The sequence below is a fragment of the Schistocerca nitens genome, chromosome 10 (genome assembly GCF_023898315.1).
Source record: "Schistocerca nitens isolate TAMUIC-IGC-003100 chromosome 10, iqSchNite1.1, whole genome shotgun sequence".
NCBI classification, from domain to species: domain Eukaryota; kingdom Metazoa; phylum Arthropoda; class Insecta; order Orthoptera; family Acrididae; genus Schistocerca; species Schistocerca nitens.
Window position 1 is genome coordinate 1,788,020 of NC_064623.1, and position 26,996 is coordinate 1,815,015.

A 26,996-nucleotide genomic window follows, 5' to 3' on the forward strand; every position below is an offset into this window, starting at 1 on the left:
CTGGAAAACAAAGGTGACTCAGTAGATGAGCAGAGGTACATATTCTGCCAGTGTCTTATATCCCGATATTGCTACTCCAACATTTTGGAAAATTTGAGGATCCTAGACAAGGGAAGAGGTAGAGGAAGAGAAAAGGAGGAGTGGGAGACACCAGACAGATTCCAAACTTCGAGAACGTATAGTAAACGGTACCGAATACTTGTCTAACATCAGTCTTACATCTTCACAGGGAATATTTATTTGTACTTCGATTTATAGCACATATTTCAGATCCTGTGCCTATTTTCAACTCCCCAGACTGCACAGAACTGTGAACTGTACTACTAGAATTCTATCATCCTGCTAATACAAGAGGCTAGAACTGCAGTCAACTCTGGAACTGGACATCCTCTGTTCTTTCACTGCCGTCTGAGCTAATTTTTCTCACATTAACTGTACATCCGCATTACTCACCTCTTCAATTGTCTACTTAAGAATTGGCTGAGCAAACTTGGGAAGTATATTCTTTAGAGAATGTCTCACTGCCAGGGAGATCTCAAATGATGCCCTGGAAAATACAGAGACATCAGATGATGTGGCGAGTACAATTCCACATTTTGCTTGTTCTGTAGAGACATTGCAAAATTGATACAGAGTCTGATAAGTATTGTGCACTTTGGAGCATAAATAAATAGTCACATGGGTGGCAAAAGGATGGTGTCGACAGGTAGCTCCTCGGTCAGAGAGAGGTGCGAACGTACGAGAAGTGGATGTCAGTATGTGCGCGAATCCGGATCAGAAGCAGGCCGTGTGGATCAGCTCAGTCGTACGCCTCATCTTGTAGGACACGCGTTTTGACAGTGGCGGCCGTGCAGACCTGGCGAGCAGGAGTGGTGAAGGGCAGAGTCCCACACCACAAGATTTGCACATAAACTCGACCGACAGGTGCGAGACGGTTCGAATCGGCGGTCCGACACCGTCTGTCAGTCCGTCCCAGCAGCATGCCTGTCACTGCCATTTCTACTGTCTGGAAACTACACTAGCATCTGTTTGCACCAAAAGCACAAATTTTGTCTCCAACTTACCAAACGGCAAAGGTGTACTATTTTGGACAGATACCATTCGACTTGCAGCACAGTGAAAACCCCACATGTACGAGACAGATGCACCAACAGCATGACCGGTGGCCCACTCAATTGGGTACTTTTTGAATGCTCGTCAGATGTAACCACTCTACAGAATACTGCATCTGGCAAGAAGTACCGACTCTAATTACTAATTCTACACAGAGAAGGTTACAGAGTTCAAAACAAAAACCTCTTTCACGAAAATCGACACAGTGTATTTTTTGCGAAACAGTCAACTGGTCGGTTTCATTGGAGGGGGTGGAGGGAAGCGGGGAAAGGAACCAAATGAGAACGTCATCAGTCCCTCGATCCAAGAGTGATGCATCCATGAGTAGAGAAACCCGGGGAAAATGGTTTCTGATCTAATTGGGAGATTTGTAACAGTAAAAGCAAGACGGCTTCTGTAACAGACACTTTTTGTACCGTCAATAATAAAAGCGCGACCACGGGTCACGGAAGTCAGCAGGTAGGTGTGGCCAGGGCTCTGCATGTGACAGGAAACGTCCCAGCCACAGCTGTCCCTCCCCTCCAGCATTACAACTGAGGGTGCCTAGTATTCGACAAAGTGCAACACAGAAAATAGAAAATTGTACGTGACAGAAAGGAGGCAAACTGAATCTAAAATTGATTAAAACAGAGTAAAAGAGTGACGGAACAACAGTCCAGTCGAGGCGGCAGCATCAGGGATCCCTTATACTCGGCATAAGGCAGGAAACTCTCTGTCCCTCACCACCCTGCCCCTGCTCCAGAAACAGATAAAAACCTTGTAATTGAGAGTAAAAGCCACTTTCACAGCCGTACTTAATGCCGAGGCCCAAAAGGAGGGAGCATTCCACCGAGATATAAGCTATTGTCTGTAAGACTCCACAACCAAATGTGGGCTCAGCCTGTTACACAAAAGGAAACTACAGGTTAACCTGGTACGATTGACACAGAGATGACATAGGACTGTGGGTTCCTTCTGAGAGAAGAGGAAGGGGAGCACCTAGTTGCAGTAGTGTCCTCAATTGTGCGGAATTTATTAGATGGGGCAGTAGCCCACCAGATGTCATTCCGTTTCTTATCGAGTGGAGATCTTGTGTGCACCCACAAAGTTGTGCCCGGGGTCGGCAAACTGAACGGTGAGCGAGTACCGTATTTACTTGAATCTAAGCCGCACTCGAATCTAAGCCGCACTTGATAAATGAGACTCTAAATCAAGGAAAAAAAAAAAATGTTCCCGAATCTAAGCTGCACCTGAGATTTCAGACTTGAAATTCAAGGGGAGAGAAAAGTTTTAGGCCGCATCTCCAAATCGAAACAAAGTTGGTCCATTGTAATATGAGACACAATTTAGGTCGAATGAATGACGATACAGCTACAGTAGTTTGGTTCGAGTCATAAGCTTAGCAGTTAAGCTTTACCAGGTAGCCACTGCTATGCGTCAGGCGCTCCGTCCGTATTTAAACGGGTACCCTTCCTTTTTCACGTGCTTCGTCTGGTTTGAATTGATTGCTTATTTTTCTTTGATCTGATAAGCGCCGTTTTCTTTGTTATAGGTGGTTTGTCAGTCAAAGCTGAAAATGCATTACTGTACTGTGTCATGCATTGTTTGTCGCATTCTCGATAGTGCGTGTTTACAGCCTATCGCCGCTCGCAGCATGGCTTCCTTTTGTGCGCGCTACCGCAGCTTAGAATTAAAAAAAAAAAAAAAAAAAGAAGAAGAAGAAGAAGAAGAAGAAGAAGAAGAAGAAGAAGAAGAGAGGAATCGTCTCCTTAGCGAAACAATGGAAAGAGCCTGCAATTTGTTGTTACTTACACTGCTGCTTTCTTTGATAATGATCAAGAAGAACCAAATAATAGACTGCGTATGATAGAAGATGTTCTGAACGAGAGTTTAGCGAAAATTTTTCTCCGTTTGAAAATCTTTGCAGGCGCCTCTTTAGTGCATTACATTCTGCACAGAAATTAGAGTCATCTTAGATTTAAAAATCTAGTTAATTGCCGTGCATAAGAATAATACGAATATAAACATGACATATGTATATTCTTCCGCGTTTGCTGTTGTCTCCCTCTAGTTTCGTAGTTTATTAGACAGACAGGATTTAAATGATGTAGCAGTAAACATGAAAAAATACATAGCAAAATGTTTATATTCGTAGTATTCTTATGGTGAAGAGAAGACTGCATGTGATTCACAATTCATAAAAGTTCCTATTAGCAACCATCTGTTCTCACAGGTAGGAAAAAATTCAGAATGTAGAGTTGGCCATATTGACAAACAGTCTTGCCAGTCGGATTTTCGTAGTACATTGAAATGCTGCTACATTCGATGATGAACAATATGGAATTTGTATTTACTTCGTTGGATAATGTATGAAAATGCGGTGGTCGAAACTCACGGCGGAGAAAAAAGCTCATCTTTTACCTTTTCTTTAAATATATTTACTGACGCAGAGGTTTTGGTGTCAGTATTTATCTTTGCGCCTACAAAGCATGCCTGTGTAGCGCTACATATATTCAACGGCAGAAGTTAGTTGTAGCGGCTCCCACCAACATTTTTCAGAACTTCCGCTTGCTTTGCACTCGATTCTAAGCCGCAGGCGGTTTTTTGGATTACAAAAACCGGAAAAAAAGTGTGGCTTAGATTTGAGTAAATATGGTAACTGCTCCTCAGCAAAACTGCAGGCCAGTTCATTCCCCCCTGGTACTCGTGCGGCTCGGGACAGAGAGAAAGACAATTGAGCAGGTAGCACAACAAAGGTCAGTACGGAGGTCACAAACGGTGGAGACCGACGGGTGGCAAGAATAGCTTTGGTCAATTTCCTGGAGATTGCTCATCAAATCAGTACATATTAAAACACAGTCGAGAGAGGCACGTTTAATAAAATGGAGGGCCGTCAGCTCTGCCACAAACACAATACACATTCCTGCAAGCGAATAGCATTCTGTACTGACAGAAGAGGTGAAAGTGTATCCCATCTGACACACAGTGGTAGAGCCGTCAGTGTAAAAGACGGTAGCATCCTGGAACTCTCGAGCAACTGAATGTAACAGATGGTGAAAGATCACGGCGCTGGCGGAGACTCGGGATCTCGAAAGAGGGAGATCGTAATCCGCGGCTCGGGCACCATCCGAGGGGGAATGTGCAAGAAAACACACAACACACAATCCGGGGACGGGAGACGGAGATCTCTGCAGAGGGAAGGGAGACTCACTCTGACCAGTAGTCCTACACGACAGCACCTATCGGGATGACGACAGCCTCAGTACATAAAGACAGTGGGATATGTGGGACAATCGGGGACTGTCAAATGGTGATTGCGTAGGAGGCTGAAAGTTGGCACCTTCTAAACTGAAGTCCAACAGTTTTAAAGCCGAAGGAGCTGCCAATACATAAACCTGGCAACCACAGCCCAGTTGGGATGAAACCAGGCTGGGTAAACGAGGAAAAGATGAGCACGGTCTGCACCCCAATATGTGTGGGCAAGGAAGCTGCTGAATGCAGCTAGTCTTCAGGTGACGTATATGGGGGTAGCCAGGTCAGCTTTTTACCAAAAAGGAGGCTGAAGAACAGGACTGTGCTACAGCGTCCAGATGCCGGGTACGTAAGTAGAATTCGAGGTCATGGCGGATTGTGGCAAGTCGACAGAAATGCACGACTCGTGTTTTTGTAGGAAAGAACTGGAAACCGAGGAAAAGAGCCCTCGCAGGTGCCCTCCGGACGGCACCGTGGAGCTGGCATTCGGCAGAGGCTGCCGAGAGGGAGCTGTACCGAATGGAAAAATCTCCAATATACAATCCAGAAGTGACCAGGGGCCCGACAGGGTCACCAACACATTAACAGTGATGAGGAAGAGTGTGACACCACTCGACACAGAGCCTCGCGCGACACTGTTCTCTCGAACCTGTGTAGAGCAGAGTTTAGTGCTGACTCTGAGCCAGAACAGTCTGTGGGATAAAAACTGACAAATAAAAATAGACGGAGGCCCTCAAAACCCCCGTCACGCAGAGTGAGTAAAGTGTGATGACACCGAGTACTGTCATACGCCTTATGCAAATAAAAAAAGGCAGCGACGAGGCGTTCGCATTTAGAAAAAGTTTTCATAAGGAGACAGCCAGTTGTCCCTCCTGGAAGTCACACTGAGAAGGGAACAAAAAGCCCAAAGATCTGAGAATCCAGTATAATCTGCTAGCAAGCAGATTACGGAGCAGGTCGGTCAGGCCAATCGACCAGCAGCTTTCTTTCCCGATCGGAGGATCGAGACGACTACGTTATCTCGCCTTCACGAGGGGAAGGCACCTCAGAGGTAATACGGTTCGAGACCCTGAGGAGAGTTCGCTTTTGGGGAACATTAAGATGTCGGATCCTACGATCGGGAACCGAATAAGGGCCTGGGCGCGTGATGTGGATAGAGACGGGAACCCAAAGCAGTTTCCAGTCAGGGAAGGGTTCATTATAGGAGTCAGGAGTGAAATGTAACGGATTGTCTTCAACTCGTCACTCTGCAGTAAAAAGGTAGCCTGACAGGAAGAGGAAGGCAACACCACCGTGAAGTGGATTACAAAGTGTTATGCGAGAACTGACGAACCGGTAAACAGACCACCCCGTAGGACGAGACCTGGAACAGCTGCCGAAAGTCAGTAGCCTGCAAGTCCACAGAGATGAAAGTGCCCGTGAAAGCAAAGGTCCCAATTTCAAGTCCCGGTCTGGCACATCGTTTTAATCTGCCAGGAAGTTTCATATCTGTGCACACTCTGTTGCAGAGTGAAAATTTTCAATTCATTCACTGACATCTGTACGAACCGAAGCACAGATCTCTCCAGGTCCCCTCTTGGGACCAATGTGATTTTGACAGAATGCAAGATAGCCACAGAATGTTGGAGAATGGTCACCAGTGAACTGCATTTCTCACAGAGTTATGCTAATGACAGAAGAATAGGAAATAAGGTGCTGTAGTTCTGGTAGGTAACAGTACTACCCATTACAATTACACCGAACGATCAATCGACCGGTGAGCAGTCCGAGTACGAAGGGGCTAGGAGGGCCACTGGTGCTGCAGGATCAATGCCTGTCACAAGAGGGGACGGAATCTCACTGTCTGTGGGGATCTGGCACCTCTGGGGGCATTGGAGGAACCTCGCCCAGTTCTTCTCGTTCTTTTCCTTCATAACCTTTGATGGCAAAGTTCATCTGAGGGGCTATCCGAAATTTAAATGCGGGGACAGATGAAGAGCGGACAGCCTCGAGACTCGAGAGCTGCGTGGTTTCTTCAGCTACTGTTTGGCGTGAGGCCTCCAGTCTGGGGTTGCCACAGAGAGGGAGTCCCACTGTCAGTAGATGTCGAAGGAGAATGCTTTCCAGTCAGATGTGGAAAGTGATTCCCAAAGCAGGTACTGTGTGAACTGTGTGAGAGAAGGATAGTGGAAGATCTAGTTTGGGAAGGTTAAAATTGGAGGGAGGGGGGGGGGTGCAATGGGCATGTTAGCATAACTGATTTTCAGATTGTCATAATCAGATGATGTAGGCATTCTCACTTCTTCTGTGTGCCTTTGTGCCTTAGTATAAAACAGATGGTTAATAGGCTTATATTCCTGGATCTACCGCTGTTTGTTGAAACCTGGGCAAACTGATGAACATGTACCGAGTGACTGTCCACCGTGCAGTGGGAGGACATACGCCCAAAGTGCAAACATCTGAACAACCTCATACATAGCGGGACAAAGTTTCACATTACACCTGTACACTTTGACCTTAACCTTCTCCAGGAAGAAACACCCGTCAAAGGCTCAGATGAAGGTACCTGTATCAGCGCAATTATCCTTTGGACCTTTTTGTACACGTCTAATAAAAGGTACACCTTGCTGCTGGGGATCAAGAGTTCCTCATCTGTTTGAAGTGCAAGATCTCTGTGAAAGATTATTCCTCAGACCACGTTCAAAGTAGTGTGTGGAGCAATGGTCACAGGTATGTCATTTCAACGATCAGACACCCAAAGAGACATAGACTGTGCAGCTCTGTCTTCAATATTCTTGACAAAAAAATAATGGTTCGATTGCAGCAGAAGTATGTCCATCAGTCTGAGTACAGATCAAGTACCGTGGGAATTACTTCACTTCCAGATGTCTGGGTTGTCCCTATTCCCACGGCGTAGCCAGGGAAGGAAACATCGTAGGATCGGATCTCTCTGCATTATAATTTTTTTTCCACCTCGAGAGACTGCTCGGGCACTGTGACCACCAGCAGAAGAAAGTCTAATCTTCACACACGAATCTTCCACCACATTACCTCCCACTCTGAATGGGAGCTCTCCCCACCCAGCCACAGTAACAGTTCCCTGGCCAGTAAACCACTGCCCAGGGTCCCTGTGCCCCAGCCATGATGTGCACACACTACTTGGCTTGCGTGGCGTGTTTCCAGCACAGGCACCAACAGTGCGACACCTGCACGGTCATTGGGGCAATTATTGTGCAGTTACCCGACCCCCCCACACACACACACACAACGGAATGGTTACTGTACTGGTTTTTGGGCATAGGACTTCTGCAAGAAAACAAAAGATGCAAAGAAAGAAGGCACAAACTGCCTTTCGTTTATTTGCAAGGGGAGAATGTAGAACCAACTAAGGAACAATGGAAAACACATAAAATTATGAGGGATTATTGTATTTTTTTATGTGACAAGGTTATCAAAGATTTTTTATCTGGAAAATGTACTGTAGGCTAAGACAGTAACGTATTTGGGGGAAAAAAGTTACACTAGTTATAAACATTAAGGAGTAACTAACTCACTAGCAATTTTGAGAACTTGACAAAATATGACCGCAGCCAGTCTCGGCCGCACCTACCTGCATGTCTGAGTCGGGTGATGGAAGGCACACTTTCCACCCATCCGACACGCGGGCCAGTACTTACATCGCTCCGTAGTTTTAGCAGGAGCGATACCGGAGCCAGAACTCGAACCTGTCAAATAAAATTTTCTATTTTTGTACTGTGCTTTGGTCTAGCAAATGCTATGTTTGTTTAAATGTATACTTCTGAAACACAATACACATAATTTGAAACTGCAAATTTATTTAAAATTCTTCTCGAATGCTATTATGTGAACTATTTGAGCAGTGGCAGGGAAACAACACACCACAGACAGTGTAATTTTTATTTTTCGGTAAACGGTAAGTTGTGACAGAAAAAGGGTTCCTACAAAAGCTCATCAGCTGTCCAACTGTGTCAAATTCTGGGGTATTTCTGATGCTTTGGTAAGGCCATTTCTTTCCATTTCCTGGGCGAGAAGAGCGGACCAAAGTATAATTCTCCAAATACCGTGGGCATCCTGAAAATTTGTGTAGTCAGAGACCTGAAAACCATTTTATAGCAGCTGAGAGCCTTGAAAACTGTTTACCTGAATACAAAATGTGGATCTGTAGACAATGATATGCTATCATTGAAGAAACCTACAGCTCGTGTTTTAAGTTATCTACTTTTCTTTCTGTGATAACTTTGTGGTTGTATTTACAGTCAGACAAAATCAATACCCATGAATTATTTCTGTTATAGCTACACGGTGATACACATCACTCCACAGGAATGGTGCATATACTGTACCGACAGACGATACTTGCAACTGTGAATTATAAAATAAGATGTCATAAGTAACAGTGCAGATGATGTGTGGCTTATTATTTTCATTTGAACAAGGTGAGCTTTACTGGAGGAGGGCTCGCATCTCTGACACGAGATGGTGATCGCAGCAACTTGGCGAGAAGAAGTAGTACCTGTTCCGATGCAGAAACAATTATGTCGAGGACCGACAGCCCGTGTCGGAGATGGGCTGCATTCCAAAGTAGAGAGAGAAACAGTTGAAACTCTTTCAGAAAATATTAAAACTTCTGAAATCCCCCATGTTATCTGGTAGAAATTAGAAATGTGGTGTGACAATTATTAACAGCAATGCAAGAACAGAGGGTTCTGAAGTCCAAAACAACAAAAATGTAACACAGAAAATAATGAAAGGTTAACAAGAGCTCAATTATTTTAAACATCTCATTTGTGGCAAACGTAGTGGAGAAGACAGCATCTCAGAAAAACTACGGTACAGTGTATAAGGCTCCGCTATTGTACTAAAATTCTTATTCCGTGCAGACACATGTCATTTGTGGCCCCCGAGTGCAGGACGCAGGTCAAGTGTATTACTGGAAGTGAAGAAAACACTTAAACTTCTCAATAATTCTTAATGTAAAATGGATTTTTCGCCCTAAGTAGTTTGTTCCAGTAATATTCCTAATTGATGAAAGCAAGAAATATCAAACAAAAATCAATTAGGAATATTACTGGAACAAACTACTTCCAGTAATATTCCTAATTGATGAAAGCAAGAAATATCAAACAAAAATCAATTAGGAATATTACTGGAACAAACTACTTAAGGCAAAAAATCCATTTAACATTAAGAATTATTGAGAAATTGTAATACTGCTCCTGGCAACCCAACAAATAACAAAATGCAGAAAGGAAGTGTGCACTTCACTTGATGCACTACCACAATTACTATGAAGAAATTTGTTGCTGCTGACATGCAATTGTAAGTGATAGTGACCAACTGTGGTGGGCGATTTATGACCACGCAGCGAGATACGGTGTGACAGGCAGCTACATGACTACGATTTCATTTTAAAGTGTGGATTACTAAAACTGTCACGAATTAGGGATGTGTGTTCGAGCACTGCTTTCTAAAATGTAAGTCCAGATTAATAATAAACATGGACGAAATTTGAAAAGCTATTTCTGATCTACATACTGATCTGAAAGCAGAGAGAGGGAAAACCAATGCTGATTTGACAGATACAACAAAGAAGTGTTAGGTATGAAAAAGTTCCCTGCAGAGGATAGTTAACTGCTGAAATATATGTCTAATTAGATATTACTAAGGAGGAAACAGACAAACAGGGCAGCAAGTCAGAAGAAAGTAATACCGAGTCATGTCAAGAAAAATTGGAAAATACTAGAAGAGAAATCCATTACACTAGATTTAAAAAACGTATTACATTCTGAGATAATGAAACAGTGTGACCTAGTGAAGACTGAGGTAAATGAACAATGAGAATTTGCGGAAGTACAAAAAGAAATTTAAGATACTAGTGTAAGGCCAAACATTTTAGAACAATGTAAGTATGACGAGTCTCGATGCAGCTGATGTCACCAGTCCCTTCGCTTTCCTTCACTTTCTCCTCCACTCCACCTTCAATTTACACTTATTTAAAAAAAAAAAAATCACTGCATCTAATCTCCTGACTGGATTGTGGCAAACTCTGCACCATTTTAAAAAGCTTACAGAACAAACAAATTCAGTACAAATGTGTGTACATCTGTAGTAAGCTACGGGACAGGTTGCAGAATATGGTATATAGGGACACATGTAGCATCAACACTAACATTTATGAAATTTTTTATCTATATCCAGAAACACATTTTTAGAGGCAGAGGACAGATACACAGTTTTTATACATCACTGCTGGGAATTAGTTCAGTGCCTTTTTTACTATCTGATATTCGCCTTCCTCTGTTTTCTCTTCTTCTTCTTCTTCTTCAATATCTTTGTTGGACACAATCTTTTGAAGATACAGAGGAGTGGACCACGGAAGTGTTATAGGGCCACTGTTATTTTCTGTATACATAAATCATTTGGCAGACAGGGTAGGCAGCAATCTGCAGCTGTTCGCTTATGGTGCCATGGGGTACGGGAAGGTGTCTAAGATAAATAACTGTAGGAGAATACAAGACTACTTAGACAACATTTATAGTTGTTGTGATGAACAGTAGCTGGTTCTAAATGTAAATTAATGAGGATGAGTAGGAAAAACAAATCCGTAATGTTCAGATATAGCTTTCGTAGTGTGCTGCTTGACACAGTCACGTCGTTTAAACATCTGGGTTTAATTTGAAATTGAGTGAGCATGTAAAGGTTGTGGCAGGGAAGATGAATGGTCAACTTTGGTTTACTGGGATAATTTTAGGAAAGTGTGGTTCCCCTGGAAAGAATACTCTGCATAGGATACTAATGCAGCCTATCCTTGAGTACAGCTCAAGTGTTTGGGATCTGCAGCAGGTCGGATTAAAGGAAGAGATTTAAGTAATTCAGAGGTGGGCTGCTAGATTTGTTACAGGTAGGTCTGAACAACATGCAAGTGTTACGGAGATACTTTGGGAACCCAAATGGGGGAAAGGCAACGTCCTTTTCAAGGAAGACTACTGAGAAAATTCAGAGAACTGGCATTTGAAGTGGACTACAGAATGAGCCTACTGCTGCCAACATACATTTTATGTAAGAACCATGAAGATAAGAAACTAGAAATTGGGGCTCATATGGGGGCACACAGACAGTTATTTTTTTACTTGCTCTATCTGCGAGTGGAACAGGAAGGGTAATGATTAACAGTGGTACAGGGTACCCACCACCATGCACCATATGGCGCTTTCCTGCAGTACGTATATAGATGGTGATGTAGATGTATATATGGTAAAATAATATTTTCTTGTGTTATTCACTTGTAGATAGCCAATATCTGAATTCACTCATCACTCCTGTCTTCCTAAATGTTAAAGACGGAAATCCCGCGCAATTCTAATTATGTGGCAGCCTGCATATAATACTGCTTTGAGAAAGACACCTAAATAGGTAATGTAAAATATTTGTCTCTGTGCAGTCACATGTATTGCCAAAAGAGCAATTTTAGCAATCTTCAATGAGACCAATAATTGTTATTCCCATGTAATATGAAAAACATTTACAGAGTTCAAGGACTATCTGTTGTAATATTTTTCCAATCAAATTTTTAACTATTATTTGAAATTAATCTAACACAACAAAGTGTACATTACTTGTAACTTTTTAATGCCGTAATTTTTATGTGGATGCGACAACCATCTATGATGAAAAAAGGAAAAAAGTTGATTTGTAATAAGATGTGTCTGAAGAATAGGAGAAAATAGTATAATGTAATTTAAATATAAACAAAATATTTAATTTTTGAGACTTGCTCCAACATTATTCAAATTAAAACTAACCTGCTTATGAAAGTTAATTAAACATAAAAAATTAAAGATATAAAGAGAGCCTTAAACTGTGTTGTATGAGTAATAAAGATCACAGAGACAAAGGAATCGTGGTACAGAAGCTATATGAAAGTTTAAGGTTTCTAAGTCCTCAGAATGTAACTTTATTGGAATTAATTTTAAGGCAAAAATAAAGCCTATATTGAAATTAAAGGCTAGCCACAGCCTGTTACTTAAGAGAGCTCCATGTTTTGAAAAATCTTTCTTGCGACTATAGCACGAAACATACTTCTCTCACTACTTTATTATTTGCATTTTTTTTTTGTTTGTCATGAGAAAACAACCAATGTACAAAGATACAGACACATTACTTCATTAATAATATAGCTGCAACAATTTCCTAATAGTTTTTATCATCAAGCAAGGAAGTGTGGAAGTGGTAAACATATTAACCTACTCATTATGTAGAGGTGTAAGCAGATTATTACCAAAACAATATATAACAGATTAGGTATGTTACAGGTAAATATAGGTAGGGAAAATCCTGTCAGAGACCGGACATTGAACTATCGATAATTCTGTTAACATTCAACACACCTATCAAAGCTAAATTGCAGACAACTGTACATGGGAGTTTCCAGAGTTGTACAAGTTGGAAGAATAGACGCACGTCCTCAAAAAGAGACTTCAGTTACTTGGTAGCTTGTCAGACCTAGATAGGTTAAAGTTTTTATTTATAGCATAGGCCAGACGGCACAGGAGCGTCCAAGGGAAGAAGAAGACAGAGAGTGTGGAATTGTACTTTAAATAAACATGTCTGTAACTGCAAATTTGTACACTACAGCACCGTAATTCTGTAACTGCAAATTTGTACACTACAGCACCGTAATTATTATAAGACGTTCCTCCCCCTCTGAACATTTGTCAAATACAACTGGGAACATCCCATCAGATGACCTATGGAAAGGACACGAGACATTTCTATGTCGGAGTGAAAACTGATGACAAAATACTAAAAATAAATTGAAGTTTTTGTCAAAAACCTTTGAAAGATTGATCACGGCTGTCCTAGACAATGAGATCAGCAGACAGCTTTATGGCAGTGCATAAGCTAATTTTATGCACCAAAATTGTGGAAAATAATAAGTAATTGTTTGGGAAACCAAATGCAAATCTAATAACCTGATTCAAGTAGTAGTAGTAGTAGTAGTAGTAGTAGTAGTAGTAGCAGTAGTAGTAGAAGAAGAAGAATTCTAAATAAAAAGTCCACGAGTTGCATGATAGTCATCTGCGTCCACAGAGTATTGTAATGTAATGGTACTTTGACTTCCGCAAAGTTATAATTTACGATCGCGCACGCAGAAGAGCGCTGCGCCAGCGACCGATTTTATAAATAATTTTGTTCTTTTTTTACTTTTGCATAGGTTTTTGTTTTTAAGAACTAATGGATGACTCTCTCTATTGTCTTGATACGAAAGACGTGTATTTTTCGTCGATGTGTTGAATGTGCCTTTGGGTGAAAATTAAAATTACATTACAAAGCGAGGTTGTTTAAATAGCTAATGAAAAGAAGATAAATAATAGGTAACACCACAATTGGTGTCCTGGTGACAGGACTTGCAATCTTCGAATTTGATACAGGTGCAGTTTGGATTTGATACAAGTGCAGTTTGGATTTTATACAAGTGCAGTTTGGATTTGATACAAGTGCAGTTATTATAAATTTTGGACATTTTATCTAATTTTAACCACTTAATAGCATCAGAAAATGAATTTGGACTAAGTCTCATTCATTTCAATTGTAATGTTACGTGCATGAAATTTACAACAATATTGTTTTCCCCGTTATTAATTCGTATTAATTTTCATTTTCATGTTGAGGAAATTAATTTGGTAAAAAAAAAAGGGGGGGGGGGGGGGGGGAAAGGATAACGTTCCATAAAATAATTTGCACGGACGCGAAAGAAAAATTTTGGATTGGAAACTGCATATTTGACGCTACATTTGCAACATAAGACTGAAAAAAATTTGTGAGTACAGAAATTTACATTTTTTCCAGTTTCAAGCAGCCATCTGTACCTCGTTTATTCCGATCCATTTATTTCGAAATTATTTTTTCAAATTGTAGTTAAAATTGATTTACTACTATTATTGCAAATGATAAGTGAAGAGCATATTCACAGTCATTTATTTGTGAGAGGGAAATTTCAGTACCAGTTTAATAATTCAATTTCTAATTAGAAATCATATAGAAATATCCATTTCCATAAGAGAAATTTCAGATTTCAATATATCATATTTAAAAAAAAAATTTTTTTTTGCCATTGGAAAATTTTATTTGCAATTAATTACCAAAATCGCAAGATGGACGCTAGACGCGTAGAAATTGTTTCCGCGGACGAGCTTAGTGAAAGTGACACACTGCAAAACATGTCCGACAGTCAAATGAATATTGAACTTAATTGTGAGGATGTTCAAGACATAATTTTATTGGATCGATTAAGACAACAACCCCTATATTTAAACAGATATACAGGCGAATGGAGAGTGAGTACTACGCGACAAAACGTGACATTGACAACGTCAACTTCAGAACCAGACAAAATGGTTCAAATGGCTCTGAGCACTATGGGACTCAACTGCTGTGGTCATAAGTCCCCTAGAACTTAGAACTACTTAAACCTAACTAACCTAAGGACAGCACACAACACCCAGCCATCACGAGGCAGAGAAAATCCCTGACCCCGCCGGGAATCTAACCCGGGCGTGAGAAGTGAGAACGCTACCGCACGACCACGAGATGCGGGCCAGAACCAGACATCAATCAGTCACGAAAAAATGACGAAACTAAGACACAGGACTCTGACATGCTCAACCAGATTCTGAAGTTACTTGGTGACCAAAACAGAAAATTTGACAATTTAGACAAAAGATTTGACACTTTACACGACAATTTAAAACGTGACATTGGGAAATTTGACACTAAATTCGATGAACTGACACGGGACATAAAACAAAATTTTGAAAAACAATCGAGACAAATTGCCGACTTGACAGAAACCACCAGTAGTCTTGGAAGGAAATTTACTGACTTATCAGACAAGGTTACGAGACAAGAAAAGGTATTTGTGGAATTCAGTGACGAGACAAAAACTGACTTACAACGATGTAATGAGAAATTGTTAACAGTAGTTTTTGAACAACAGAAAACCAGTACCCAAGTTGACGAATTACGACAGTCACACAGTTCCGTAAAAACAAACCAAGAACACTTAGACCTGACGATTACAGACCTCTCAGACAGATTAAATGATGTAACATTGGAGCAGAAATCCTTACAGGAAAAGTTAGAAAAGCTTGAAGACAGAGCAGATGTAGCATCTTTAAAGAATGACACAACTCTAGCAGAAAAACTTGTACATGAATGCAAATTATGTGATGATTTTATTTTATTTACACACAGAACTTGGGGACACTATGGTGTAACCAAATGTACAGATAAGATTATACAATATTGCTACTTTCCAAATTTAAGGCAAAGAGTATTGAGTAATATTAGGAAATGCATCATATGTCAGAAAACCAAATATTCTAATCGCACAAGCATGAATGAATTGCACCCAATCATACCTAAGAGGCCATTACAGCTAATTTCTTTAGATACTGCAGGACCCTATCCACAAACACGTGGAGGAATGAAATACATCCTTGCTGTGTTAGATGTTTTCACAAAGTATTTAAAATTATATGCTTTACGTTCAGTTTCTACCACTGCTATTACCAGACGTCTATTAACAGATTATTTTGTAAGAATAGGAAAACCTGAAGTTATGATCACGGATAATGCAGCATATTTTACCAGTTTAAAATGGAAGACTTTTATTGAAGAACAGAATGTTAAACATATTTTAATTTCAAGATTTCACGCAGCAGGAAACCCAGTAGAAAGAACATTTCGAGAATTTAGACAGTTTATGAGAACACACACACCAGAGAAGCACACAAAATGGGTAGAATACCTAGCACCATTTGAACAAATAGTGAACAATTTAACTCACATTTCTACTGGATACACACCAACTGAATTAATTATGGATAAAACAGAAAGAAATGAATGGACAGACCCTCTACCTAAATTTACAGCAACAACAAATCATGTTAGTTTAGAAGAGAAGGTAAGACAAGCTTACACAACATTATGTGACAAAGCTAAGGAAAGAAAGCAGAAATATGACAGAGGTGTCAGGAAAGCACAAACATTTCAAGCTGATGAGTTAGTTTTACTACGAACACATCCTAAACCCACAAAACTGAAACATTTAAACAAATGGCAGATCGGAAATACGGAAGCGTCCGATCCCGCCCGTCTGCTTTGACCCATGACGTCACAAATATGGCGGAAACAAAAACAAACACACACACTTTCCACAATAAGCCTAATGACACTTAACGGGACAAGCGCGGGGCAAACTAAATATAAACAAATTTAGACGCCTTGCGTAGCTACAACGTGTAAGTGAAGACAGCCATGCATGAATACCCACCCACCTCCCCAGGGGTCGTAACCCCTGCAACCCATAGAAGATAAAGATGCTTCAGTAGCTGATTAGTGTTTTTTGTCTTTTTTTTAAAAAAAAAAAAAAATCTCACGGGATAGAACAAACAGATCAGAAAGATAAATATAATAAACTAAAACAGAAATTGGAGGAAACAGATAATTAAAATAAGTAATAATTGTTTTTAAATTTAAAAAAAAATCTCACGAGATAGAATGAACAGATCAGAAAAGTAAATAAAATAAAACAGAACTGAAGACAGCCACACTCAAACCAAACTCCGCGCCGTCTTGACGTCACACATGACTAGGCCCTTACGTCACGGGTCAAAGCCAACGCGTGGGATCGGACGCTTCTGTCGACCCGGCAGATCTTATACTCTGGACCATACCGAATTGCAAATATTCCACACCCTGGCTGTTATTCATTAGAATATCCATTAACACATAAACCCAGAGGTCTACATCCACACAGACATTTGAAAAAATCATACAGTAAAATGTTAGCTAATGAGAAGAAGATAATTAATATGATATACAGTTATGATGAGCCTACATTTAAGTTATACACATACTTACAATCTAATGAAAGCAGGTAAGTCTAGAAAGCAATGTGAACCATCCAATAGCTAATAAGATATTTGGTTATAAGAGGAGTTGCTATTGAGGCATATACACATTAGAGGAGGCATATACACATTAGAGGAGGCAGAGAACTGAACAGAATTATTTTCTTTAGGAGGCATGTGATAATAGTAATGTTGATATGAGTGATGTGAGTGACTGAATGAGATGAGTGAATGTAATTTTAGTTTAATAAGAGGACAAATAGTAATACGGAGGGAGGTAAATGGAATATAAGATGAAAAAAGGGTATTATTATTATTGTTGTTGTTGTTGAAGTAAAAAGTAAGTGGTGATGAATAAGAGGAAAATATATATATAATGCTGAGGAATAAGTATATGTTATTTTGTGCAGAATGAATAATGGATAGGTGTGAATGTTATGAGTAATTGAGAATATGTTGAGAGGAGAGAAACTAGATTTGAACACTATATCACATGTACTCATGGAATACAGAATGAAAGTAGTGGAAAGAATATTATTTATTGAAAGATTGGTATGCCTGAGATAACTTATGTGGTGTCTTATATATTCTTATAACTAAAGGTGAAAGTACAGAGTTATGTGGAAAGAATTATTTACAGCAGCCACTGTTGGAAATATACCAGAAGATTTAAATCTATAACACTTTAACACTAATCTAATGGGAACTTGTAATGAAATTTTTGGAGTTATGTAGGCTTGACACTTCAGATTGGAAGAATTATTTAAGAGAACATATTTAGCAGTCATCTAATGACATAATTAAAGCTCATCTACTGAACTGAACTGATGCACCATTAAATAGAAAGGAGAATAAGGAGAAAACAAAACGTTAGTCCTCTGTTGCGGCTCATACTCTCATCCCTCCCTTAGAAAAATTGATACATGTTGATGAAATATTTGACATTATATAATTCGTGATTATCTGACAGTATGGAGAGACATACAAAAATATTTATTTATGAATAGAATTTTATAGGTACCACAAGGTAAATACAGAATGGATATACAGCATGGAACGCAGCAGCAATTATCTAAGAAGATTTATTTATTTATTAAGTAAAACATATATATATATATATATATATATATATATATATATATAGACACACACACACACACACACACACACACTTACCACACTGATGTACATACTTGTAGGATCCTAAGATATTTAGAGGGGCACCGCTCTTAGAAACGGTAATAGAGGGGTACCACTCTTAGAAACAGAAATAGTGGGGACACCACACTTAGAAACGGTATTAGGTATAGGACCTTTTACGTTACATTAAGTTAACATGTATTTTATTTATCATATTTTATTTTGTGTAGTCCACTGTAGGGGATGACTTTACTAGTATTTACAGGGTGTTTCAAAAATGACCGGTATATTTGAAACGGCAATAAAACCTAAACGAGCAGCGATAGAAATACACCGTTTGTTGCAATATGCAATATCGTTTGTAGGGGGTAAAGGCTCCTGTCTCCGGACATGAATGTGACATCAGAGTGGAGCGTACAGGAGACTTACTCGGTCATGAGATGTAAAAATGGCATGTACTGTCGGGCCTATGTGAGGCGCCATCTTTATTAGCGAGGTACCAAAAGCGTGACAGGCACAATTCAGATACGAGAGGCTCCGATAATGTCGAGATCCTGCCCCGAAATCAGTCACCAAGAATCGAGGTGTGCCCGCAATATCACACGAAGCAGTAGAAGCACTGGGGATGACAGTGGAGACAACAGCTTAACTTCTGCTATGAACTGTAAGGTCGTTTTATTTTCATTCACATTAAAAACTTTGTGAGGCATTACCCAGTGGAATTTTCAGTAAATTTATTTCAATAATAAGTGTTGTACGTAAAAACTGTAGGTATCCAATCTTGTCATTATCCTCTGTCATTGTCACCACTTAGGGTCCTATTCCTCTCCTGTTATTGAACAGCAAAGTGTCATCGTTTGACTAGTTAAAAGAAAAGTATTGGAGTCTGTCACTGACAATTTTGTTAGTCTGGTAAAAGATAACTGAAAGTAATTAATAATGAAGCCCCAAAAATTTAACGAAGTCATTCAATAATATTTAGGGGAAAAGTCATTCTTGCTAATTGACTGAAGACAAAACAAAGTAAAGTAACTAAAATTAAAATAATTCTGGCAATATCTAACCAAAGAAGTCCTCATATTTCATATCTGTGTCTATTGTAATAATACAAAATTGTTAATGAAGCTTTGACAATGCCAGCCACTCGTGCTAGTGAAACGTCAGAAAAATCATTAGATGAACGTCGGCCGAAGAACCCGAGACAGAAGCCAATAGGCAGTTTATTGTAATAATGCTATTGTGTGCTGGTGCAGTTTGTATTTCGATGTCAACTATCTACTGAAAGCCAACAGTCACTTATATAAGCCTGTAAAATTTCATACTAATTACTATCTATTGGTTTTGGAGAAGATAGCCTTGTCGATAATCAAATTCATTAGCATATGTAATCATGGTCATATTACCGCATGAACCAAATAGGACGAGGGGGGGGGGTTACGTACTGCTTAATACTATTTGTGAAATAGCAAATTACAAGGAAAGCCACTAACTAAAAAAAATGGCAAGCTGCTGTTTTCTCAGTCACTATTTTTTGTTGTAACTGGTGGTAGTTCCAATATTTACTCTATTACACTAGTATTTTTCAGAGAGAATAGTATACTTAAATCTGCAAAGGATGCCTGTTGACAATTCATGCAGATATACAATGAGCACTGCTACCTGCCATGTGACAAACATGCGTGTTTCAATCCTCGAATCTACATAATTAGATAATTTGAAAGCACAGCTTAAGAGAAACATTTGTAATTTTCTTTTGAAGAGTTGAAGATTCTAGTTTCTTGTTTTATTTTTGATGGATGACTGCTGAATATGTTCACACTGGAGTTCACCCACTCTGAAACCTATACAAGGAGGCAAAGTCTAAATGGATAAATGGATAAATAAATAAAAAAATTGCGACTCTTTTGGTAAGACAAATCTAAGCTGAAACTGATTTTTTTACTAGCATCAAAGACCATTATGAAGCAAATGCATTGGGATCTTAGAGTGAGAATTCCAATATCCTTAAAAATGCTTCTCCAAGATGTGTAGCATCATTGACAGGACCAACTGCAGACCTTCGGTACAGAGCCCAGTGGAGGACTCTAATCAGAGATTCAGACGGTTCTGCGACTGTGTAGGCTGAAGATTCTTCAACTTCCACTGCAGGGTGGTCGGATTTGGATTCTGCTCAACAGGTCAAGTGTCCATTACACACAGGAGGTAGATACATGGGTAGTGGGGGCTGGGTGGAATGAACTGGGCACTTTTTTAGGTTAGTGGATCTCAGGAAAATATAGAAAAGGCTACAGTCCCAAAGAGTGCAGAATAAACAAACGGTGAGCGTCCATATGAATACTAAAAGGAATACATTAAATTTTGGTAACACAATAAATCACGCAAATTTAAAGGCTGTCATACAATTCAACTAAATAGCTACGAATTACAATTATGAACAACTTAAATTGGAATAATCACACAGATAATGTTGTGGGGAAGGCAAACCACAGACTGTGTTTTATTAGCAGAATACTGAGGTGTAACACACCACTTCAGCAAAGCAACGTGTCGCACAAGATTTATGGTACCAATGATGATCGCAAAACACACAATGTTTATTAGTAGATTATAGAGCTTGGAAATGCATATTGTATGGATAATTTTGTACTGATAGTGCACGTTAAGGACCACGATAGACAGCATTTCTGCAAGAAGGGACAACAGTAGCAGTTTGATGAAGCTTTGCGGCACCTGCTGGGTTGGCAGTTACTCCGTGGAGCTGCACCCCTGTCGCAGAGACACACTGCCCTCCACGGAACAGTGCACACCTCGACAATGCTCTACGTCATGAAAGAGAAAGAATAGAGTCAAGTTCAGATCTAGAGTCTGGTCTGAAGTCCGATGGAGAGTTTATACTGAACTGTCTATAAATTTGTAATACTCAAATGAAAAATCAAATTGAAAAAAGTTGTATACGGGATGTTCTAATGTTGTAGGAGTTGGAAGAATATATGAGGGTCAGATCTTAAACAATGGCAACCATTTATTCACAACCGATACAAAAGAGCTACATGTTTGCATCTGCTCCTGTCCTTCAAAGTAGTCACCAGTGTTCTGTAGAACCCGTTGCCAGTGATGTGAAAGGCATAGTATGCTGTTAGCAGAGCCTGTTCTGTTGATGGTGCAAATGGAGCGGTCTAAAGTTACGGTGATTTTCTCCACGGCAGACCGTCAATGCACAGTATTACTGTTTGTTTTTGGAGCATCACCTGCAACCAGCTTTGCGAAAGAAGCGGCGACACTTTCTGCGCAACCCAGCAATCATTTTGCACGACAATGTGCGGCTGCTCTGTTCAGTCGATGGGACTGGGAAGTACTGTACTATCCACCATACCCACCGGAATTAAGTCCTCGTGACTGATTTGATTCCGAAGATGAAGGAGCCACGTCACGGAATTCGCTTCAGCACTGTTCCCAAAGTTCGACAGGCAGTAGACCGCTCCATTCACACCATCAACAGAACAGGCTCTGCTAATGGTATACTACGCCTTCCACATCACTGGCAACGTGTTCTACATGACGCTGGTGACTACTTTGACGTACAGTGACAGGGGCAAACGTGTAACTCTTTTGTGTCGGTTGTGAATAAACAGTTGCCACTATTTAAATTCCAACCCTTGTATGTATATCTTCAAAGAATGACTTCTGTTATTTGACAGCTGCTTGGAAATATACAGGCAAGATTTCCAACTCAAGCACAGGTCAGACTGCACAGGGAACAAAGTCCACGGAAGGAAGAAAGAAAGAAAATACTGAAAGGGAGATATACTCCAGGTACACGAGACAGTAATTTCAGATCTGTACACTACAGCATTACATTTATTACACAAATTTCCTGTCTAAAAGTTCATCACACATAGCAGGGGACAGCCCCACTTATAATATGCAACAGGTCCACTATAGCGACTGCCTGCACTATCACTTATCCATCATCTGCAAGAGTAATACTGCGCAGTTTAAGATCCTTACCAGGAAGGATCAATGGAGGACATCCAAAAAGTCCAAAGAAAGGCAACTTGTTTTGTATTATCACATAATAGGGGAGAGACTGTCACGGGTACAATACTCTAGTTGGGGTCGATGGCTGCCATAAATACAAAGGTGTTTTTCATTGCAGCAAGATCTTTTCATGAAATTTAGATCACCAGCTTTCTCCTATGAATGTAAAAATAATTTATTGATGCCAGCCTACATAGGAAGAAATGATGATCACAGTAAAATAAGAGAAATCAGGGCTCTTACAGAAAGATTTAAATGTTCATTTTCTTTTCCATGCACTGTTTGAGAGTGGGACAGTAGATAAATAGTCTGAAGGTGGGTTGATAAACCCTCTGGCAGCCACTTAAGTGTGAATTGCAGAGTAGGCTTCTGGATTATATATACAGTTATCTACTTTAGGAAATACAAGGTACGTCAAAATGAATGGGACAAAAAGAAAGTATTCCTGGCTACAGTAATGATTTTATTTCTGAAACGTACATATACACCGGAAGATAATCTCTCGTACTTCCTACGGACATTCACAGATTTTTGACATGGGTTCTATTTCTGACACGACAGATGTCTATCAGGTATTGCATTTCCTGCCAGACACATTCCAACATAGCCCAATCAATGCAATTAACCACTCCGTTTCCCGTGGAAAAGGGAACGTGTAAACTGAGTCCTTCACACATCCCAAAAAGAAAAAAAATTAATGGTGTCCAGTCCAGTCCTGTGGAAGATGTTTGTTGAGGTGACTACGTATCACGTTCTGCCAATGTGACGGGATTCCGGCCTGCTGCAAAATTAAGTCAAGTACCTCTTCTGTCAACTGAGGCAACAACCAGAGATACAGAGTATTGAGATATTTTGTGCATTAGATTCCACAAAGGAAGGAAGGACCAAAGACTCTGCAGTAAGTTGTGGCACAGATAACATTAAGTCTCGGAAAATCACACTCCTGGCTCAGAGAGGTGTGCAGGTCTTGTGTACCCCATATTCTCAAATTAAGCTCGGTTCACTCTGTCACTTAAGTGAAAGGTGGCTTTGTCAGAGAACGCACGTCTACGAAACTGTCCACCTCCAACTGTGCTCAAAGATCAATGCAATATTGTATCAGTTTTGGTTTACCAGCTGGTTTTAATACCTGCAACATTTGAATTCTTTAGGCCTCAAACTTCAGACATTTGCGCAACACATACCACACTGTCGACTGCAAGACATTCACTTCTCTGCTGCCACAATGGACAGATTTTTTTGGGGCTACTTCTGTAGATTGTAGAAATGTTTTCCACCACTTTACCCTCAGCTGATGGCCCTCTATGGTTTTCTTCCTGCACATGCATTCTCCTGGAATTGCTTTGCCCATGTAGCAATGATGTGACTGTATAGTGCAACTTTACCAAACTCAGTGCCAAAACTCTTCGAACAACTATTACTACTGATGTTTTGCAAACTGTATGACCAATATACCTTTTCTAACACGGATGCTACAGTTTTGAATACTAATGTCAGCGACAAACAGCAGTGGTGACTTTCCATCGTTTCACTGTTGCCAACCTAAACTGTGAGCATTAACTTTTCAGTGTATATGTGTACCAGTGAAACAGAATCATTACTGTAGTCACTTGAATACAATCTTTTTGAGACACGCATTTTGAATATTCGTGTATTCTTATTGCTCACTTCTGCTGACCAAACAGCACCAACCCATATTGTGCCCCATGTTAAGATCCCCTTTCTGAAGTCATTTTCACACCTGTGACACAAACTGTCAATGTGATCCTCTACTTCCTGTTAAGACAGTAAAACTCTGCCCACACTAGAATGGTGTCACCGATGCCACAACATTTTAGTCTACCCAGCAGAATTTTGTGATTCACACAATCAAAGGCTTTAATGAGCTCACAGAATATACTGCCAGTGTGTGTGGTTTACACAATCAAAGGCTTTAATGAGTTCACAGAATATTTTGCCAGTGTAATTTTTCTTGTTTAAATCTGCCACGATTTAATTTGCAAAGTCTCATACGGCTTCCTCTGTGCAGGATCCTCCACACAAGCCAAAATAAGGAGCAGTTAACAAATTATACTTGGAAAGAGTCTGTACTCTACCACATCAAAAGACTGGAACTGGTGGAATAAGTCTGCTATTGGGAGTGGTTTGTTTATCTCCGGTTTTAAAGACCAGTGCTATTACAGAATATAAAAAATCTATCTCTGAATCACTGACAGATTACAAAGATAACTTAAAGATAATCCTTCCACACCAGAATTAAGTTTTTAATATTCTGCTGGAAACGTAATAGCCCACAGAATTGCCATTTAAGAGTTTGTGATGAAGCAAGCTGGGATATTTTTTCTTTCCCTCTCGTTTTGCCATCTGCCTCCTTAACCCTTGAGCAGGTACGCTGATTTTCGTAACACGAGCTGGCACGTGGCACACTTCATACACGTGTAGTCAAACGCTGTCACTATGCTACCGAGAAAAACATGTATGAGCTAAATCACAGTTTAATTTTAGTTTATTTAAACAACAAGTAACTTGTATTACATCGCTACTTGACTGTTTGATTAAGTAAGTAAGAAACTTTCGCATCATTCTATTGCCGCAGCTGACATATCAATCTATTCCAACACTTTTTTAAGCACATACAGAACAAAAACACTCTTTCATTGTAACATAAAAGGACAAAGGCTTTATATATTGAAGATGTATCAGTTATCACAAAGTTTCTTCCATCTACACAGTTAATTGTCTTGTGCATTTTCAGAAAATACTTTACACTTCTCACATGTATGCACTGTTTTTAGATGTCCCCTTCAAACAAAGCTATGGCACGAGTTCCATCTTATCGTAGTAGATGTGTTTCTTGCTCGTCTACATGTCACACAACGACCTCTTTTTTTTTTTTTTTTTTTTTTTTTTTTTTTTTTTTTGTAGTAGGCTCCTCAGTTCTTTCAACACATTGATCTTTGTATTTCATGAGGAATGTTGCAATGTCGGCATGAAGAGGAGGAATATTAGCTCTTTCCACTAGTTGAGGCTTCATAAGAGAAAGTGCTAAATGTTTCAAGAAAATTCTTCTCTTCTTTTTTGGATTTGTCTCATTTGTATGAAAAATTATTTGAGCATTGATTCCTGCTATATCCATTAGAGCATAGAATACAACAAATGGCCATCTACTTGTCACTTGTTCGACGGAATACGCACTTTCCAGTTGATTGATTGTGTCGACTCCTTCCTTTGTTATATTGTAATCCAAAACTATCTCTGGTTTACCTGTAACTTTGTCAATGGTTCCAAATTCCTACATAGTTGAAAGTAATATAACTGCCTTGTTTTGTTTCGGCACATATGAAACTAGCATCATTTCGTTCTGAAAACCAAATAAAGAGGCCCTACATTTCCAATGTAAAAATTCTTATGCGATCTTAGGTTTGTTTTTTCCCAAAGTGCCGATGCATGTTAGTCACTTTTTCATAAGGGAGTTGGGTAAAGAATAGCTGGTGTACCAATTATCCATTGTAACGTTTCTTCCTGAGCCTTCAGTGTGTGTAACTAGCCTTCCTACAATATCACACGAAGAATTAGAAACATCGTATGGTCCTTTAGGTTGTTTTCCACCATATACTTAAATATTACAAGTGAAGAATGTTTCACAATCTGCTAAAACAAAAATTGAATATGTATGTCCGTGTATTTTACAATTTCATCAATCTTTTCCAGGCTAAGTATTGTCCATAAAGCCTCTGTTTCACTTATGACCCCTCTGGCAACACATGTAGGACCAAAGAATATTTTCACAGTATTCTTTCTTTATGTTTTCAAAGTCACATTAGGACATATTTTATTCCATTTATATGTTTTCTCTCTCCCAATAAAAAGACCATCAGTGGAGAGTGACTCTTCACAGTCATCATCTGAATCGTGGACCTGATCAGAATATCAACCGTTGTCACTTTATGTCACTCCTCTTCTTCTTCTTCTTCTTCTTCGGAGTCGTCATTGTTTTCGTTATCCGGTACAGAGTTGAACTCTGGATCCTCGCTGAGCAACCAATCAAGCTCGTTGTCTGCAGCTTTGATCTCGCCCTGCACAGTGATATACTCACTTGTTACGTGTTATCTTTTGATTCGATTAAAAAGGAATGAAATAAAAATGGAGGAAAAATTACTTACATGACAAGGCGAGTGGCACACTTTGTCCACTAAGATGACACACTCGCAGTTTATTTTAAATTACTGTAGCTCACATGAACCTATGACAACACAACTTCTCACTGTGCTAGCTGAAACAATAATGCAGGAGTAGGTAGGGGCTTGCTACTGTAAAACAAAAATGTAACAGTGCACGACAATGCTACTTGCGGTTGGCACACTTTATACATAGGCACCCCTGCTCGAGGGTTAAATTCGTTTTGTTACTTTCAACTATTTACCACTAACATACGTCAATATTATCTGCATGACCATAAAAGAGAAAGGTTGGCCTTCAGTTTTAAAGAATATAACACCAGATTTAATTTTGTGCTTAGTTTTATGCATGTAATTGATTTTCTAACTTATTTTCACTATC

The 26,996-nt window shown here is 39.7% G+C and overlaps 1 protein-coding gene across 3 annotated transcripts in view; it reads right to left on the minus strand.

Annotated features, from left to right (window-relative positions):
* LOC126210239 (zinc finger CCCH domain-containing protein 14) overlaps window positions 1-26,996 on the minus strand; it is a 238,337-nt gene that overhangs the window by 37,863 nt on the left and 173,478 nt on the right. For all 3 annotated transcript variants that reach the window (XM_049939427.1, XM_049939426.1, XM_049939428.1), the window contains one exon: window positions 7,934-8,048. In XM_049939427.1, the coding sequence (XP_049795384.1) occupies window positions 7,934-8,048 (115 nt within the window). The remainder of the gene's footprint in view (window positions 1-7,933; window positions 8,049-26,996) is intronic.